The sequence below is a fragment of the Lepidochelys kempii genome, chromosome 10 (assembly GCF_965140265.1).
Source record: "Lepidochelys kempii isolate rLepKem1 chromosome 10, rLepKem1.hap2, whole genome shotgun sequence".
NCBI lineage: Eukaryota > Metazoa > Chordata > Testudines > Cheloniidae > Lepidochelys > Lepidochelys kempii.
The window spans coordinates 58,781,051-58,795,537 of record NC_133265.1 but is presented as its reverse complement, the minus strand read 5'-3'; the positions used below and the strand labels follow the sequence as shown (position 1 = coordinate 58,795,537).

Genomic DNA, 14,487 nt, shown 5'->3' with positions numbered 1-14,487 from the left:
GCGGTCACTTCATCTTGCTGTGCCACCATTTCCCCTTTACCTATTTAAGCTCTTTGGGACAGGGACTGTCTTCGTATGTATATAGACTGTATCTAGCACTAACAGTGCACTATGAAAAGTGTCAGTTCCATTAAAATATTATCACCGCCCAGTTAGTGTGTGTGGAAGCCCCACGCGGGGGAGTATGCGTGCCTCATCTTCTAGCCTCCTCCCAAAGAGCTGCGCACGGAAATTCCAAAATCATTGCCAAACTCTGACTGCGCATCTTTTAAAACTAAGCATTTCTGCGGTATATTATGCATGGCAATGTGTTTACTCTCACTGTTCTGGCAGGCATCGGTGCTCATTTAGCATTTGTTAGTTTAGCTTGTTTTAATTAAGGGATCCATGGACTGGATTCTTCACACAGTGATGGTGAATGGCAACACTTCCATTGGTGTCAGAGCTACAGCATTGGGCTCTACTCTATCTTTCTTTACACGGACTTTCTGTTGCTTGTGTGAGCAATTTGTGGCTGCACAGTGCAGTCAGAACGCTGCTGTAGTTAGCTTAACAGAACACACATCAGTACTGAGATACACTGGAACGTGTTGATTGTCCAGATGTATGGCCATGGGGAATTATTGCCTGTTACCTACTGAAGCGAGTGGAAATGAAGGCCTGAAACATTTAAAAACATTCCTGATTCCCAGGATTTGTCAATAACTGCGTCCTTTTCTCTTGTATTGCAAGTTAGTTGCTAGTCCAATAAAGTATCAGGGCGTAGCCGTGTTAGTCTGTATCCACAAGGATTCCAGTGGCACCTTAAAGACTAACAGATTTATTTGGGCATAAGCTTTTGTGGGTAAAAAAACCCCACTTTTTCCCCTTCCCCACCAAATGGTCCCTCTTTTCCTATCCTGTTAGAGGTTCCCTATGTATAGGGGTCGCCCTTAAAAATGTGTTTAAATAAATCACATTACCCCAGTATTTTCTGTTTAGTCTCGGTATTCTCAGTTGTTCGGCGTAGATTTTTATTGCTCAGTGTCAGGAAACGTCAATTTCACCGTACACACACAAACTGAAAAAAATATTTCCATTGATCATGATAAAAATTTACAGCTAGGTAGAGAAAGAAAAATGCTGCTTGCAAACTTATTAGAATTTGAGTTAAGGATAGCTGTTGATATGTGAGGTTGACAATTTGTGTTTTACCAGTTAAAGTTTTAAAGTTGTTGAATCTCAATATCTATTGTGAGATTAAGTAATTATTATCTGACCTCCTCCCTGGAATTTCCCACAACTGGGAAAATTTAAATTGATTAAAAAGCTTAAACATTGATATTGTCCATCAAAATTATTTAAAAAAATTGAATTCTACCAAGCCAAGGGCTATGGAATAGTGATGTAACCGTATCTATTTTATCCTATCAAATAGGCAATTTTTCAAAAGATGAGCAATGCTCTGGGCCATGAAAATATGTGTGGAATTTAAGGGATTGTCCAATCGTTTGTGGGGGAGTTGTACATACCATAGAATGCAAATTCTACTGCTTGTGAAGTGCCTTGACATTCAAACTGCCCCTTTTGGCTTGAGAGACTAAAGGCCAGTGTAATATCAGTCCATAAGTGATCGTGGTGTTAATTTATTTGTATCTGTGACTCATTGGTGGGGAAAGTAAAGTCATCATCCTTTTTGTTTAAAACTTTATCCAAAACTCAAGCTGCGATGCAACAGTTTGCAAGGATGCCCCACTGCTTCAAATGATTTCAGCCCGTCACCGATAGCTAAACTTTATGAGCACAGAGGGCGAGGATGAACTTTGGCGGTGACCTGGATCCACAATTCACAGGGTTTTTTTTCCATACAGCTGCAATAATATTCCAAAAAACATAATTGGCCATTTACTTCATTCACTTTTGCAAATGAAAATAAAGCTACTGTGAGAGCAGCCCCTTCACTAATGTAATGCTTTTTCCCCCCTGGCTCCATCAACAACAAAAAACTCTCGCAGGCTGCAAAATCTTTCTCGAAACCTTTTTAATGGAAAACTTCATAGAAAATATTTCATATCCTTTTACTTTTTTTAATAACATAACTATATACATGATAAACTGTAACGAAGACTTGCAGGGATTGGAAAAAAATGTTTTGTTGACTACATGCATATGGTACATTGTTCAAAAAAAGATTTTCACAAACTCATGTACATCAAATGTAGCAACAGTGACAAAAGCTGGGGGGGAAATGTCAGCTGTATATTATTTACCTGAATTTAATTGAAATAACACGGAGACATACAAAACACACAAATAATACAGAAGAATACACAATATAAATGCTTATTGCTAGCACAGGTTTCTTTTCTTTTTTTTTGTTTTGTTTTGTTTTTAAGTAAATAGCAGAAAAGAAATAAAACCTCCCTTTTCACATTTTATACTGCAGTTAAAAAGATAACTAATTTGTTATTTGCTGTATGTTTATTTTACTCTGGTATACACTACAGTAGGAGTACATGACCTTCACATGTAACAACTCAGGAATACTGGGTTTCAGCTCTGTTTGTGAATGTACTGTCACTTGTGAATAACAGCATGTTACATAGTACTTAAAAACACACACAGGAAATGGCATGAGTTATAAATACAAAATGCTTTTGGGGCTCAGTGCCAGAAGGTGCTGGGCACTTGGGTCCTGATGCACCAAAGCATTTAGGGACAGGGTTAACTTCACGCACAGGAGTATCCCTCTGAAATCAATTCGTAAAAATTAAGCAAGTGCCTAAATGATTTGCTGGATTGGGCCCAGAGCGCTCAGCAACTTGGCCTATGGAGCCTATGGTTAGTAAACAAACTGTTAAACACATGAGGCTATAATTCTGACCTTACCCTCCACATAATGTAGCTACAGTAGGATATTTACTGTACTTTTAAATAAATGTTGTTATAAAACACCTTTCCTCCCCCCCCAACTGGCGTTTGAGTGTTATTCTGGAGCTGGAAAGAAGAAAAAGACAAAGACTCGTGAGTTTATGTTCAGTTTGTTAACTGGGAATCAGGAGGGATTCTGGAACCATCAGGTGTGGCAGTGTACTGTAAACATCTCACTTTTGAATAGGCCTGCTCTTATTCTGGTGCAGTGTCAAAACAAACGTGGAATCAGTGAAAAGTCCAATCGCAGCAATTAAGCTCTTCTGGGGCTCACCAGCAGGGTGAGGACAGCAAGCCATCTTTTTGTAAAATCAAGCTTGTCGGGTGGGTTTTTCCAACGCTAATGAAAACATCACAATTTCCCAAAGTGCCAAACTTGAAACATCTGCTATAATCACGAGTAGTTTGCTGGCCAAGGAGCCTGCAGTGTCAGTCTATACAGATATTTCATGGCGCGGGGGGGACGCTCAGCAAATAATGAAAGCTAAAATAGTTCTGTAAAGCCTTTGGGATCTCCTTCCCATCCAGCCATGCACTTGTGGGAGGATGGTAAAACTTTCTAAAAATCTTATTATAGGTACCAACTCACTTATAAGACATAAAATAACTGTTAAGATGCACTATGAATATCAGACCATCTGTGTGTGTTCATGGAAACCAAATGTCAATGCTAACTAGAATCTTTCCAAATTTAGTAATCCATGCAATAAATTAGTCCCCCCCAGTCTAACCACTTCAAAACATCATGCTGATTGCAAAGTTGCCAATGTACCATATTGCCTGGCTCCAATTCAAAACCGTTCACTTTTGGTTATTAAAGAATGTCAGTGATACTTGATCAGTTGTGTATGCCTAAAATGGTGTCCTCCAAATGAGATCTGTCGCAAAGCCTCGTATAAGAATATCAGCCCAATCTAGCCTTGTTTGAGAAGATGATTTTAAAACAACCTATCTTTTTTGCATATGTGTGCAAAGGATTGTTGTGTGTGTAACTAACAGATGTATAGTGGTACAGTTATTAAATAGTATCCAATTGCAATTTTAACTCTTGCTGCCTGATTTGGTTTAAAAATAAGGGTGTGTGTGTGGGGGGGGGTTCCCAGTGGAGCGTTATGAAATAATGCAGAGTCGGTTTGCATTTTGTATGCAATTATGTGCCTGGTACATATGTTGTAACTTAATATCTTAAATATATACTGCGTAACAACACTTTTTATTCCTGAGTGCTGGTCCCATAAGGAATATTGAGGGTGGCATCACATGTTGTTCTGCACAACATGCTCCTTCATCTTCTTAGGAATTCTTTTGAGGAATCTTTATTGTCACAGTTTTAACTTCAGAATATTCTCTCAATCCACATTCGCCCCTAGAAAACAAATTGCAGCCTATCAACTCATGTCAATTCATTAGTTCCTTATCCAGCCATAAGACGTAGCAGAAGGTTATCTGATGAAGTCATGATATAACTTGAACACCAAAGCACAGTTTCATCACTATATTGTGTGTTTAACACTGGATTAAAGTTCATTTTATCTTCTAAAACCATTGACTGTCAAGTCCCGGTTTGGGACAGGAGGAGTATGGATGGCTCCAGGGTTTGGTAAGGAGGTGTGGAGCCACTATAAATCCTGTCCAGGATGGTAGTGACTAGAAGCACTCACTGTCCATTGATGGAGCCATGCAAAATGAATTGATGGTCTCCGTCCCTTCCAGGTCCTGGAGGAAAAATAGCCACATGCCAAGAACGAACAGCACAACTGGCATCTGTGTTAGCACTCTACAAAGAGAAGCCAAGGACTGAAAGGCAGGAAAACCAGAACTCCTCATATCCCTAAACTAAAGCTGTGCTCAGCCCTGACCAGCCTGTCTCCTATCCCTGCGGGTTCCCGTCAGTGAGTGGGGAGGGTAGGTAGCAGCAGTTATAGAGGCTGAGACTGAGGAAATACCTAGCAGCAGGGACTTAGGGCATTGGCACATACTCCACTGCAGAGTTCAACCTACCCAGTCTTCCAGCAGCCAGAAACCCTTTTAGCCCTGGCACAGTGCCACGTAAGTGAGCCTACAAGCTCTTCAAGGTTAGTTATTCTTATCCACCTGGGATTGGATACTGCTGGATACATCCACTACTTGGGAAATATGGAGGTTAAGCTATTGGTGTTGTCTTGGTTACTGAATAGATTTTTCTGTAACCGGTTCTGGCCCAGCTCCTCTCTTGGGCAATTCTGCTAAGTCTCTGGAGTGGATACTGCATTACTCTAATCCTTTTCTCCCTTAGGAACAGCTCGTTTCCTTTTATCTCCATACATTTGGGGTGACTGACAAGTCATTATTTGGTATTGACATTGCAATCATGCCTTAGGCTCTAATCAGGAATTGGGGCCCTTTTGTTGAGACAAAAAATAGGCTCTGGCCCTGAGAGTTTACAATCTAAGTACATGAGTTGAGCATCTTTTCGGCCTCGATTGGTACTAGGAGTCTCACACATAGACTCCGCAGGCATAGTGCCATGTCTCCTTGCAAGAGGCTGCACTGAGTTAATTTCCTTATTTGTAAGAATAAAACCTAAAGAATTCCTGTAACTGCACTTCATGTGAGTTTGTTTGGCATTTGGAGCTTTCCTTCTTCCTTATGCAACAGTACAGAATGTAATCCTAAATTGCACAAGTAAGAAAATTCCAAGGGGACTCTCCTGAACCCCCCTTTTAATAAATGTTGCTTTCAAAACAGGGAGGGGGTTATTATTCAGAGGCTGTCCACTATAAAACCCCTGGGTATGCTCCTGATGTTGCATAGCCTGTTCTGAATTTACTTCCAAAGTGTACATTTTTACACACAAATGTTTCCCCGGGGGTAGACCCTTCTGACCTCCCTTTGGAGTGTTAATTCATTTGTGCAGAGATGTTGATATTTATCAGGTCATTCCACCCCACCTGCAGTTTTGAAACCTTTCCAACGTGCCTGTTGGCACTGTAAAGTTTACACCTGACTTAGCCAGTTGATATTTAACTTGGTCAGACTGGTGTTTCAGTCAGCACTGTATGAATTAGTAGAAACTAAGTACAAGAAGGGAAATGAACTAATGAGAATTCTTCATAATTAAGTCTCACATTCAATTGGACAAACCCCCACAACTTGCAACAGAGAGTCCCCAGATTTGTCTTCCGCACAATGACCAAACCATTTATCAAACTTAGCTGAGCCACAGAGCCGTTCCCCAATGGCTCAGTAGAGGCTGTCACAGAGAGCTCCAGGGAGCTGAAGAACTAATGCTAATAAGTCACTCTGTGTGAAAATTTCTGCTTGATTCAGTAGGGCTGAAACTTGGCTCCAAACACCCCTTAGACACATTTTTGAGTCAATAGTTAACCCAGCCAATGTAGAATCCAGTGCCTTTATATACCACCAATTGCCAGCTGCTGTCTTGTTCTGGTCTAGCAAACAAAATAATGTGTGTGTGTGTGTGGGGGGGGGGGGGTGTCTCAAACTCAAGGTGCTATGGGCCTTCACAATCTTTTTTTTTTCTTTCCTGTTTTGAACTTGAGAAGGTAGACAAATGTGAAGTGTCCTCGAGCTACTGGGTAGTTGATGCCCCTTTATAAGCTTATCTTGATTGTCCCTACCTCTAATATAGCCATACAGGAGAGTACGGAGCAGGAAGAAAGCCCCAGTGCATGGCCATGTGCAGGCCTAACCAGATCATAGTTCTAGGAGCAAGGAGAGAGCTGGTGTTGCAATGCTTGCAGAGGTGAAATGGACTAGTCAATGTGCAGGTCATCATCAGAGCCATCATTCCATTCCCCTCTATCAGCTGGTCAGGTTTGAGGGGGGAAGTAAGCTGCACTCCAAAAATGGGTGAAATAATGTATGCTCCCTCTCTCCCTCCCCCCAAGAACAAGAGACGACCAGGGAAGGAACTGTACCCAAGGGATATTCCTTCTTAGCTCCTTCTGAGCAGTGCAGCTAGGCATTGCCCCCTACGCAGGACCAAGCTGAAAACCTCAATCTTCTAGACCTTACGGATTAACTCAATGATAAACAATGAACTTCCTTTGGGAAAGTTTGGACTGAAATCAGAAAGTCTTTCTTTGAGTCATTTTTAATTTAATATGGCCACAATAAATATGATGGGCCTGATTCTCATTTACAAGATGTCACCTTCACAGCACTCTGGCAGTGTAAAGGGACCTTAATGGGAATGTAACTGTAACTTAAGACCACTTTAAGGCCTTTTTACACTTCCAGAGCATTGTAAAGGGGCATCCTTAGTAGACAATAGACCTGAATCTCATATGTATATAAGGTCTGGTTCCTCACAGCTTTTTACTTTGTGTCATCAGGTACACCTGTGCAAAGTGAGTGTAAAACTGGTGTAGTAGACCTTAAATATTGATTTTCACGCTTTCCCACCTATGAAAAAATAGCAGAAAAATCTAGGAAATGAAATGCAAAACCCAAATCAAACCTTGCTAATGCAACATTAAGGTAGCACGGTTATTACCTGACTCTAATATAATGTTAACTCAGTTGTGATGCACATATTATATGGCCTGTTTTTCTAGTCTGTGGTTTTCTAGTCCTATTTTTCTAATTAAATGTGTAGCTTACTAATGTTTATGTAGTAAAATATGTCCCATCAAACATATGGATGCACAACATAGCAAATTAGCATTGTTAGAACATTCACTGTTTTCATTCCCTGACTTTGTGATTTTAACATTGAAACCTTGACATTGCAGTAAAATGTGTGTGTGTGTGCGTGTGCGTGTGTGTGTGTACATACACACAATGGACTCTGGTCAAAGGGATTCTTAAATACCTAGAATGATAACTCACAGCAGAGTTATCATCAGGTGTCTTTTCATGCGGGAGACAAATATTATATCAGACCTTAACATTATTTTCTATGGGAAAGATTTTCAAAGGCACAAATGGGAATCAAGCTGGCTTAACTACTCAGAGCTTTGAAAATTTTCACACCCTGTGTGATGTAATTAAGCTAAACTAAGCGGGGTTGAGAGGTGGTTGAGAGGTGAGATTTATTATGGTGATGGAAGAACCCCTGTCTACACTTCAGCGCTTCTGTGGCCCAGCTGCAGCATTTTCAGTGTAGGCACAGATATCCTGAGAACAGTATGACTAACTCATGAACGAGTTCAGCTAAGTGGTTCTTAACAAGGGAAGATATATCTGTGTGCATGGAACCCATTTTATGGATCAGGAGCTACTTCACCATATTTAGTTTGAAAGAGTTTGACCTTATTTTGATTTTACTGCTGAATGAGTAGTCAGCCAAAAGCTATTTTCAGGGATGAAATGGGACTTAAGTGGTTCATGTGCTCTCTGCACAGGAATTTTCCTGTTATACATATATATTAACAAATACATAATCAAATGTACTGCATACACAATTGATACAATATCTTGCTATTTCCATGAAGGTTAATATTGGTAGGACGTTAAACTAGGTATGGAAGGAAGAGGATTAAGGGTGGGATTCCATTCCAAGAGATCTGCCATTTACTTCCAGCTGGAATAGGAAGGAAGACAGATAGTCCATAACAGAAGGGGAATATTTTTTTAGGAAGTGTTAATAGAGTTGCCTTAGTGTAGACCTGATTTCATTTAACCTTGTTAAATCTGGAAGAGATAAATAGCACTTTAATTACATGCAGGTGGTCCAGTATTGGGAACTGTGGCAAACAACAGTGAAGACGGAAAAAAAGAATACAAAGAGTTGCAGCTAGCGAGGCAAGCAATATGGCAGAAGAACAACAATATGGGAATCTTCTCAGAAAATTGCCAGTTAATATATCCAAGGAAAAATCTTCTGGATCAGGGAGACATTTGGAAACTTCCATTCTTTTTAGTAATGAGAAGACAGTCCCACTAAATCACCTTGCTGTTCCAAAATCTCCAAGGGAAAAATACTAGTGCCATACAAGCCAAATGTATATACAACCAAGACACGAGTATCCCTGTCTTCTCATACCACGCTCATCAGTGTGGTACATGAGTATCTCTATCGTTTTCATTCTAAAAATTCACTAATATTTCCTTACTTGTATATCTGAGCAAAGTTTAGAAGGCAATAATATGATACTTACATTTCTCTCCCATTGCCAGACATTTTGAACCCTCCAAAAGGACTCTGGGCATTTAAGGCATTGTAACAATTTATCCTGTCAAAAGAAAAGGAGCTAATCTGGGTGCATTGTCAGTTATGTATTTGGGAATCCAGTTGGGAGGACTAAACTCATAGAAATAAGGATACCAGCCAACTATTTGTAGTAACTAAGTAATTTCAAACATATTAAAAGAAACATAAGCAGTTTATCTTTTAAAAGCATAATCCTACTCCCAGTGCAGACAATGACATAATTCCCATTTCGACAGGTTTCAGAGTAGCAGCTGTGTTAGTCTGTATTCGCAAAAAGAAAAGGAGGACTTGTGGTACCTTAGAGACTAACAAATTTATTTGAGCATGAGCTTTTGTGAGCTACAGCTCACTTCATCGGATGAAAGCTTATGCTCAAATACATTTGTTAGTCTCTAAGGTGCCACAAGTACTCCTTTTATAATTCCCACTGTCTTCAAAAGGCAGCAGGGTCAGCCCCTTGGATGCTGATGGAAAAAGTTAAGTAGCTTGAATTCAGCTTCAGTAATGAACTGTTAATTTGTTAACAAACCTCAATGCCATCTTATAACACTTTGCTATTAGATTTGAAATGGTCTTTTTCCACCTGATTTCCTCTGGGCTCTTTAGTTTATCCAGTCCTGACATATCAAATTACATGCTTTTGTTAACCCTCAGAAATGGAGTTTATCAGTCCCTGATAAATGGGTGCCTGTTGTTTTCTTGATGCTTTAACATCAGCAACTGCATTATTATTGGAGCATTCATCAGAAAAATCTAACAGAGTTTCCCCATTCTGAAAACAACACGGGACCTTATTATTATTTTATTAGGAGGATGATTATTATTTCCTATTATTTGTTTTCAGCAGTTCCTACCAGCATGCCAGCGGCTGAGTTTACAATCTAAAGAAGATGGGGGAAAGGGCACAATATACAAGTAAAGTGGGCAGGATGATGACAAAATACTTTTACCTCTACAGTTAGTAGATATCTAGACTGGGCCTGGGAAAGGGTGGAAAACTAGGGTCGAACAATGGTGAGTCAAACCCCTTATCTCCAACAGCAGGAATGCATGGTGACTGCTGCCTTACCAGACTGTCCCAGCTTGCATTGCTGATGAGACTGTCAGGGCCTTGTTTATGTCATTTGTAAAGACAGCAGCTACCAGCCCAAAATCTGAATTGTTGGCTCTCTCTATAACTTCATCCATGGTTTTAAATCTCAGTATTTCTTGAACAGGCCCAAAGATCTGCAACAGAGATTAATGGTTAATTTTTAAAACAGCCTTGGGATAAAAATCCCCATTTTTTTCCAGCTGTCTCCCTTTTCCTGTTTTACTCTTTACCAATTCCTAAAGGAATATTTATTAGCGGCACCAGCTCCCTGCAAAACTGTGTGAGCTTTCCCAAAGCAGAGCCCTAGGAAGAGCAGCCACTGAATGAATCCCATCCACTTCCTTTTCTCTTTTCTCAGCTCTGGAACTTGGCTAACTAAGACAGATTCTTTACCCAAACAGGTGCTGAGAGCTTCTCTACCCCTAAAGGGTATTGAGATGCACACCATTGTCCAGCAAGACCCATATTCCATTTGCAGCAATAAATTCCAACTCTAAAACTTTTATCTCCTAAAATAAATAAAATAAATTAAATCCTGTTTAGACACAAATTTATGATGATTATGCCCCCGAGAGGAAATTTGTGGATACCTCTTCCTTGGCAATCCGCATGTCATCTGTTACATTGGAAAACACTGTAGGTTCAATGAAGAAACCCTTTCTTCCTAGTCCTTTACCTCCACATTCGAGTTTTGCGCCTTCTGTAATGCCACTTTGGATAAGTTCCAGGATCTTGTTATACTGTTTCTTATCAATCTTAAAGGTTGAAGAAGCTGTGTTAGTTCTACTGCTTGAGAGTACTCTTGACTACAAACCAGAATGAGTCTGAGAGCATGTTCACAAACACTCACTTTGGCTCAAACTTGAGAGGTACTAAATACCTGCCACTACTGTTGACTTCCTCATCTCAAAGAATAGTGTAACCCACATTAACCCTGTATGGTCTTTGTCCTGCTATAGTGGCTGGTCCACAAATAGCAGCTAATGAGTCTGCTACTGCCTTCCATCTAATGAAGCTGAGCCTTTTGTTCAGCTGGTAGACAGGTCATGCCTTTAGGTCCAGATGCCTTACAAATGACCCAACCAGGGGGGTTTAGTTACAATTAGGTATTTTTAGTATTTTTTAGTACAAATTAGGTATTTTTCCAAATCTGCCTAATTTTTGTTCAAAACTCACCCCTTTTTGGAGATCAACAATCACAATTATGGCATTATGAACTTTTTGAAGGATGACAGCCTAGAGCAGAGACTTCTGGGAGTCTGCCTCTCCATTGCATGTGCTCATTGCACAGCCTGGAGGTGCACAGTGTAGATTTAAGGACAGAATCTACCTTTAATTCTATGAAGCAAACTTTGTAGAATTTGCCAGTATGCTCAGATAACAGAACGCAAGAGTGACTTTTCATGAAGGGGGAGAGACCTACTTCTGCACTGCAGCAGATAAGGTTGGCCCCTTTGGAACTATAATTTTTAAAATGCTTGTTATTTCAATCCCTGTGTACCACAACAAGGCATGCATTCATTAGCCACAAAACATGCTGTGGTTTGAATGAGAACCACAGTGCTAAACAGGCACCATCATACTCTCTATGCAGCCGGCCCATGTGTCATGAAGAGCTGACACATTATTCTTTACCTGGGGACCTTGTTCCGTAGTTGGGTCAAAAGGACTCCCCACTACTCTCCTCTTGGCACGTTCGACACTTCTTCTAACAAACTCCTCGTAGATCGACTCTTCCACGTAAATCCGCGAGCCTGCAGTGCAACATTGTCCTTGATTGAAGAAGACCCCCTGGTGAGCTTGTTCCACAGCATAGTCCACTACAAAACCAAGACAGCCACACACTGCTGTGAGAAGTAATTCACACACTGCTATTGTGCCAGCATCAGACATATTATTTAGTGTTGAGTTTTTATAACTTCGTAGCAGAATTACAGGATTTGGTTAAAAAAACAAAAACAAATTAAAAACACATTACTGTGGTATGGTCCTTACACGAGGATTCGTTTTATTTTATGTAACAATCCCTGTGAAAACATGGTACACAATGTGTGTTTTAAGTTTAAGAGCTCAAAAGCTGTAGACTATTAGGGCATGATTTTTGTCTCATTTACATGAGATTTGACATCTCTGAAATGCTGGTGATTTCAGTGGAGTTACTCCTGGACACCAATGGGAGGAAAATCAGGTACGTAGGGACAAAAATTCTACCCTTGGTTATTTGGGTGCAACAGATGCCTAGAACAGAATTTGGCCCTCACAGTATTTCATGTGCCTTTATAAAGATTAAAAATACCACCTTATTAAGCAGTAATGTCCAACAGGGTAGCCATTATCCCACTGTCAGTTGCAGCACTTTGGAGTTTGGAGTAGAATATGATCAATTTGGGGATTTTAAAAACAACAACAATGCTTTATTTTCAGAACATTCTAGAAAACCCTGTCTAAGAAACATGTCAAACATGTTTCCTTGTCACCATCATCTTGAAAAAGTAATTCAGCCTGTTTCCTGAAACTCATTCAAAATCTCTCAAGAAGACCCCACAAAGATTGAGAACAATAGCATTTAGAACTGGTTAACTGATTTCCTTTCTCTTTTCTTAACATACTTTTGCACTCCGAAGGGCTGTAACCATCCTCTTGTGGCTTTTCAAAGAAAGTATAGTTTCTATGGCTTTGCCACACTATCAGCAAACTTTCACACACGTTGTTCTGTAAACAGATTAAACAGTTCCTTTGTAACAGCCAGCAAAAACTCTTCAATGTTTAACTAGTGGCTTAGAATGGTTGGATGCTAGTAGTGTATTTGCAAGGAGGCCAAAACTTGCTATTGATCCTCTGTTTTGTATGATACACTGTGAACATACCTGGAATTTAAATTTAAACTTTTCTGTAGGACAAGCAGAATATAGGGTGGGGAAAAAAGCTCTTGAAACATTTATGGCATATGGGATCTGTAATAAGTGCTTGGCGGGAGAACAAGTTGATGCCTGTCAATTGTCCGTGATTACTGAGCTTTGGGCAAGAACTGGACGACTGTTGAAGGTTGTTAATTGTAGAGATGGATTAATTAATATTTTGGCTGCTTGTTTCAGGTTACCTAAAATCACAAAGCTTTAGGCAGAACAATTTGTCCCAATCCAGGAGAATACTGTCAGGTTTTGTATACATGCCTAGTGGCACCTGCTTCAATTTAAGATGTGATTTCAGCCATATTAGTTAAACTGGTTGTAAAAATCATGTGGACAATTTCAGTTTGAATCACTTATTTTAATTTAGCATTTTATTAGAAATACTTTAAACCAGTTCATTAGGAATAGCTTTAAATAATTCAAAATAAACCTCTCAAGCCAAAATAAGGGTGTCCTTAAATGGGTTTGCACTGGTTGAGTTAAATCAATGCAAGTCTGTGCGTAGCAAGACTTGAGGCCTTGTCTGCATGGGAACTTTTTGGGGGGTATAATCTAAGGTGTGAATTAAGGCAGAGTTATAGTTACATGGTAAACCCTTTGTGTGGATGCCCTTATGCCACTGTAGTTTATGTCACTTGGGAAGATTTTTAACCTGATAAAAGCCACTCTTCTACCTGAATAAGTGTGTCCACACAGGATTTATACCAGGCTAACCATAGTTGTATCACTACTGTATATCAGTAGAACTGCTAACTTTTTCCCATACCAACCAGCTCTCTGTAGTTGAGAGTTCTTCGACTTTATCCTAATCTTGCAGAGCCTATCTGAAGGCTTTGAAAGTGGATGTCAGGTTGTATCCTTCTGTTGCTCGGCCTGGGGTCTAGTTAAAAACCCTAAACTTCTAGCCCTTATGGTTGCAAAGGCTTTGTCTACACAACGCACCTTTTAGCGACACGGCTGTGCCGCTAGAGGTGTGCCGCTCAAAGACGTGCAGGGTAGCCACTGTTTGTCAGTGGGAGAGAACTCTCCCGCCAACAAAAAACTTCCACCCCCAAGGAGTGGCCGTAGCTTTGTCATCAGGAGAGCGCTCCTGCAGATAAAGTGCTGTTCACACCGGCACTTTTCATCCACAGAACTTTGGTCTTGGGGAGGGGGTGTATTTTTGCCAGTGTAGACAAAGCCAAAGAAAGCTTTTCAAAGGTGCAATGAGTGCAGTGCGTCTGAACGGCAGCCTGAAACAATAGCTCAAAGCAAGGTGTGAACTGACCCATTCATCCTAATAAGGTGTTAACTTCAAAACCTCCTGCTGAACAATTTAAATGTCAACACTTTAACTACTTAATTGCTGATCATTTTAGCAGAAACTTCCAGCTAATGTGCTTATCCCACAATCCTAAAATGCTGCCCGCAACTTC

The 14,487-nt window shown here is 40.2% G+C and overlaps 1 protein-coding gene across 1 annotated transcript in view; it reads right to left on the bottom strand.

The window, feature by feature from the left end:
- Positions 1-2,055: 2,055 nt before the first annotated feature.
- The window catches only part of ALDH1A2 (aldehyde dehydrogenase 1 family member A2), a 66,921-nt gene continuing 54,489 nt past the window's right edge, over positions 2,056-14,487 (bottom strand). The window contains exons 9-13 of the mRNA XM_073303757.1: positions 11,796-11,980; positions 10,751-10,915; positions 10,137-10,294; positions 9,015-9,089; positions 2,056-4,276 (exon numbers count right to left, since the gene is read on the bottom strand). Coding sequence (XP_073159858.1) covers positions 4,204-4,276; positions 9,015-9,089; positions 10,137-10,294; positions 10,751-10,915; positions 11,796-11,980 — 656 coding nt within the window. The 3' untranslated portion in view covers positions 2,056-4,203. The remainder of the gene's footprint in view (positions 4,277-9,014; positions 9,090-10,136; positions 10,295-10,750; positions 10,916-11,795; positions 11,981-14,487) is intronic.